The sequence below is a fragment of the Varroa destructor genome, unplaced genomic scaffold (genome assembly GCF_002443255.2).
Source record: "Varroa destructor unplaced genomic scaffold, Vdes_3.0 BEIS01000005.1, whole genome shotgun sequence".
NCBI lineage: Eukaryota > Metazoa > Arthropoda > Arachnida > Mesostigmata > Varroidae > Varroa > Varroa destructor.
Window position 1 is genome coordinate 30,193,791 of NW_019211458.1, and position 4,557 is coordinate 30,198,347.

At 38.8% G+C, this 4,557-nt stretch overlaps 1 protein-coding gene across 7 annotated transcripts in view; it reads right to left on the minus strand.

Annotated features, from left to right (window-relative positions):
* Nt5b (5' nucleotidase B) overlaps positions 1-4,228 on the minus strand; it is an 18,422-nt gene extending 14,194 nt beyond the window's left edge. Inside the window, exons 1-2 of one of the 7 annotated variants that reach the window (XM_022806751.2) lie at positions 2,319-2,550; positions 1,867-1,976 (exon numbers count right to left, since the gene is read on the minus strand). In XM_022806751.2, the coding sequence (XP_022662486.1) occupies positions 1,867-1,896 (30 nt within the window). In that variant the 5' untranslated portion in view covers positions 1,897-1,976; positions 2,319-2,550. Of the gene's footprint in view, positions 1-1,866; positions 2,551-3,937 lie in introns of those variants that run through there. The other 6 variants (XM_022806749.2, XM_022806750.2, XM_086990015.1 and 3 more) reach the window with 6 other exon arrangements.
* Between the last annotated feature and the right edge of the window lie 329 nt (positions 4,229-4,557).

Sequence of the window (4,557 nt, forward strand, 5' to 3'; positions counted from 1 at the left end):
TATATATATTTATTGCATGATACTATAAACGTGAAGCTTGAGACCTGTTAATTAATATTTTTGTGAAAATTTTCACTAGAGATTACGGTTCAACAAAAACCGTTACATAATCTGAATGATATCTCAGATATAAAAATTGTAGTCGAAAGATCTCTACTCTAAGATAAAATCTGTGAGAGACTATTAATTAACTATAATGTGAAATTAAAACTTGACAAAAGACTGCTTTATGATTCCACGCAACGGCGCTGTGCTCGATTGTCAGCTATACCACAAGCATCCTTTTCTAATACCGCCCTTTATTTCCTCAACGGTAACGAAACTTGATACAAACGCAGGCCTCGCACCGGCAGCCCTTAGGACTCATAGGAAAAGCGAGGCCAAGAACCAACAACGGAGCTGAGTCGTCGTAATACAATACTATGGATGCACTTTTTGCACACGTATGTCTAGATGGGAGACTCATTCTTTCAAAAGAGAGGTCAGTGTTCTGTTGAGAGTAGCCTTTTGTATGATTGTTCAAGAACACTACTTGAGAACTTCGACTTAACAAACGAGAGATCTGAAAAAGCGGACTTCACAGACTATGCCGCATATAATTCACCGATTAGCTCACCACTGAGCTTGGAGTTCGGCTTACGCGCCATCTCAAGTAGTCGATATCAGACTCCTATATGATGACGCAATTTGTCGAATTAAACTAGATGGAGAAAAAAATCGTCATGTCCGCTTTTAGGTTGAGATAAACCCCACTCCAGCTTGTGCTTGTTGTCGAAGGAAATACCTAACAGAGGTATCGGACGAAACATTTAACACGGGTGATGTACTGTTCAGACTTTATGCAGTACGCAAATCAGTTTTATTCAGCAATACCTGTAGTTCCCACAAGCAGTATTCAACGTTATCTGCTCTGAAAAGTAAGTCTCCTGTAGAAACTAGGCAAAGAAATTCGCAAGTTCGATGATATTGAAAAAAAAAAGACAAAATGAGTTTCGATAAAACAGTTCTGTTCGTTACAATGGTTCAAATAAATGCTTGTTTTCGATAAGTGTATTGTTATGGTGTTTAGACTTAACTATGTTGCTTTGGTTTAACTTAACCATGATTAATCAATGATAGTGCTTCGATATACTATGAAACCGAAAGGCTTTCCTTTATCAGTCCAATGAACTCCAAGCTCAGTGGTGAGCGAATCGGTGAATTATATGCGGCATAGTCTGTGAAGTCCGCTTTTTCAGATCTCTCGTTTGTTAAGTCGAAGTTCTCAAGTAATGTTCTTGAGCAATCATACAAAAGGCTACTCTCAACAGAACACTGACCCCTCTTTTGAAAGGATAGAGCGTAGAAAGTGGCGTAATCATATGAATAACACGATTCACTAACCTACACGTTTTTAGTATTTCTCACCTTCACCATCAATAACTAAGGAGCGTTATTCAACGAAATAAGTTGTATAGATGTAAGATAGTTCTTCTCGACTGAGCTGTTTTTATCAATCGAAATTAGCTTGTAGATAGTTGACCCAATAAATTTAAGGTAATTATGCACCCCTCTTAAATGAAAGCTTTAGAGTAAGGAGAACCCGTCATACTTTATCTGCAGACCATCCATGTACGTAGGCGAACAACCCATTCAATTTACGCAGAATTATAGTATATATCATTAAAAGCGATATCATGAGGTCGATACAATTTTTTCATTGTACTAGTCATGTCTTACTTGCAGTGTCCTGCATTTGGTTCTATTTTACTAAATACTGACATATAACGACGTATCTTCTGGCATATACAATGCATTTCGTAGATAGCCAGGCTGTAATGATTTGTCTGTAGCTCTTAACAGTTTCTGTCAGAAAAAGAAACTTACATTGTGGTCATAGTCGTTTCCTCCGTTCATGATTCCTCTGCGTGATTTTCACCTCACTTTTCACTTGTAAACGCGCTCTGGATTAACGTCCTGACAGCGTGGTCTTTGGCCTCAAAGAAAAAAGGGGGCTTTAATACCCTCCTGACACTATGCCAGAAATCTATGCACAAAAAAGGCTTCTTATCTATGATGAGCCTGATAACTAGCTCCGTGTTTTCGTCAAACTAAACTATTTCTACTAATTATCCATAGAGCTATAGTGCAGAACACAGAGGATAGTAGAAATCTATACGCACATATGTAATGAGCCTTGCAGAGAGACTGTATTCAATGCGACTAGTCGACAACAACAACAGACACTGATTGACAAGACGGGAGGATTCAACGAGATCAACGCGCGAAGTTACATCAACTCATACTTCGCCTTTATCAAATGTGTTGGGGTAACGTACTTCGCTTTCTCCCGTCAGTTCATCGACAACCTACACATGCATTCAACCAATACGACCGCCTTTTGTTTGAACACAACGACAACAACATACGGCAGCAGCAGCAAGCGAATCAATGATATACTTTGGCTGTAGGGACTAAATACACTTCGATACACGCCACCGCCGTCAGTCACCTACAACCTGTCTTGGTCCAACGTTGTTCTGACAACATGCGGATCTGATCAACGTGCGTACCGCGACTACAATCCAGGTTTGAGCGGAAAGAGTCTTCTAACTATGACAGATCTTTCCCTTTCCCATTGATTCGTGCTACTGACGCGACAGTCATCACAGAGCGCTAATATGCTCGTAGTTATCTGGACTTGGCAAAGGGCAAGCGCACCGAATTCCGCCTGATGAACAGAATAAATGGCCACGACGTAACAAAAGGATAGACCGACGAAATGAAGTAAATTGAGAAGAGCGCGCCGCTACTAGTGGCCGAATATACAATAGGCACACAACGTGTAAAATTATGTGCTTATTCTTGCTTAAATGGCGGTCGACGATGGGTGATTATTTTGGGCGCAATTCGATTGATGCGTTGCTAGAAAAAATAATAATATAGCAATTCCTTCAATATTGCCTTTATTGATGATTATTCTACGCACCATTGTTGTTTCAAGAGATGCGTACCCACACAGCATTTGCTGCTTAATGGAAAAATGCTATGACAATATTAAACTTTAAAGTGAAGATTCATCAATCTCCAGTAATTATTCACAGATAACTTGTAACGCGTTGCAGAGTCATATGATGCCACTAATTCGGGCGTTCCATAGAAATATAACGGAACCTTGCAAGCAAACAAAAATTAATTATTTGGTTAAAAAAAAACAGTTACTGGGGAGTAACTGATTTCTTTTTTTAAGTAAGTAGAAGCATTTGCTACAAATTAACGACGGCAGAAATCCAGAGAGGTTGGTTGGCTGTTTAAGGCACAATCTGATAATACATTTAATAAAACAGTTATTACGACAAATATTCGCAAAGGGCGTTCAATAAATTATGTGTTGATCGTTGACGCACAATGTCCGACTGGACGTATCTGCATAGCGTACAGGCAAACAAAGATCGTACTTGCCTGACTGTCTTATATCAAATGTTTGATCTGCCGTTTAATATCTGCGGCAACAGAATAACTCCACTTCCACGAAGGGAGCGTTCTTAGTACTCAGTTCCTTTGAATATTATATCACATCTAAGACCGCTGATAACTTTCCTGCGAATTATCGAACTTTGGCGTTTAATTAATACTGAACTTTTTTTTTATTGATTTTCTTGTTAACTTGAGCACATTACATAAATACCACAGATGGAGTGTTTGTATAATAAGATATTCCAACAACAGTTGCTACAAATTAGCCCCCATTAGTTCCCTTCGAAATTCTAGATATAAAAAATTAAATAATTTTTTATAGCTATTAGAAAAAGTAGATTTGATCAATCCTTCGTTTATGAACCTATAAAACCTCATTAATCTATCCAGGTTGTCCACTTAAGTGTTTATACTCCATGCATGTCTTAGTTACATTCGGTAAGTAAACATCAATAGAGATTAACGAAAAAAAAAAAATTACCCTTTATGTGAACCGATCCTTATTGTTAACCTGGAGGAGATTTCTTCGTCGTGTTGTTTTTCTTTGACTTGCTATTGCTTTTACCGGCAGTGCTGAAACATTGCGCAACTCCTCACGCAAATCTGCTCCCCAATCGTTAGTGAAAGCCGCGCTGCTCACCCCAGAGTTGCCCACAGGAGTGGAAATCGTAGTCAATGACACCAAGGCTCGAATCGCAGCTACGGCACCGTAATCGTGTCTGAGAGGCCTACTTGTTGCTCGCGCTCTGACCTGCTTACTCCAATCGTTGTATGAACTAAAAATATAGAACCAGACACGACATACAGATCAGGGTTAAGTGTTTTGGAGAGACTAGCGTAGCTACGAGGAATTGTAAAGTGCGAATGTTTTTTCAGTCTGTTTTATTACAACTTTTAAATACCTATCTGGTAGTAGCGATTTATGAGCAACGTACACATGTCTATTGAATCTAATCAGCTATATTAAACACTAGGTTAGTTACACAAGAATTGAAGATTTAATGGACTTGATCGTCCTCATACACATGATTAACGCTCACTATTTGCAGAAAGCATCACATATTACACAATCTGGTAAGAAACTGTTGCTGATCTGTTCAA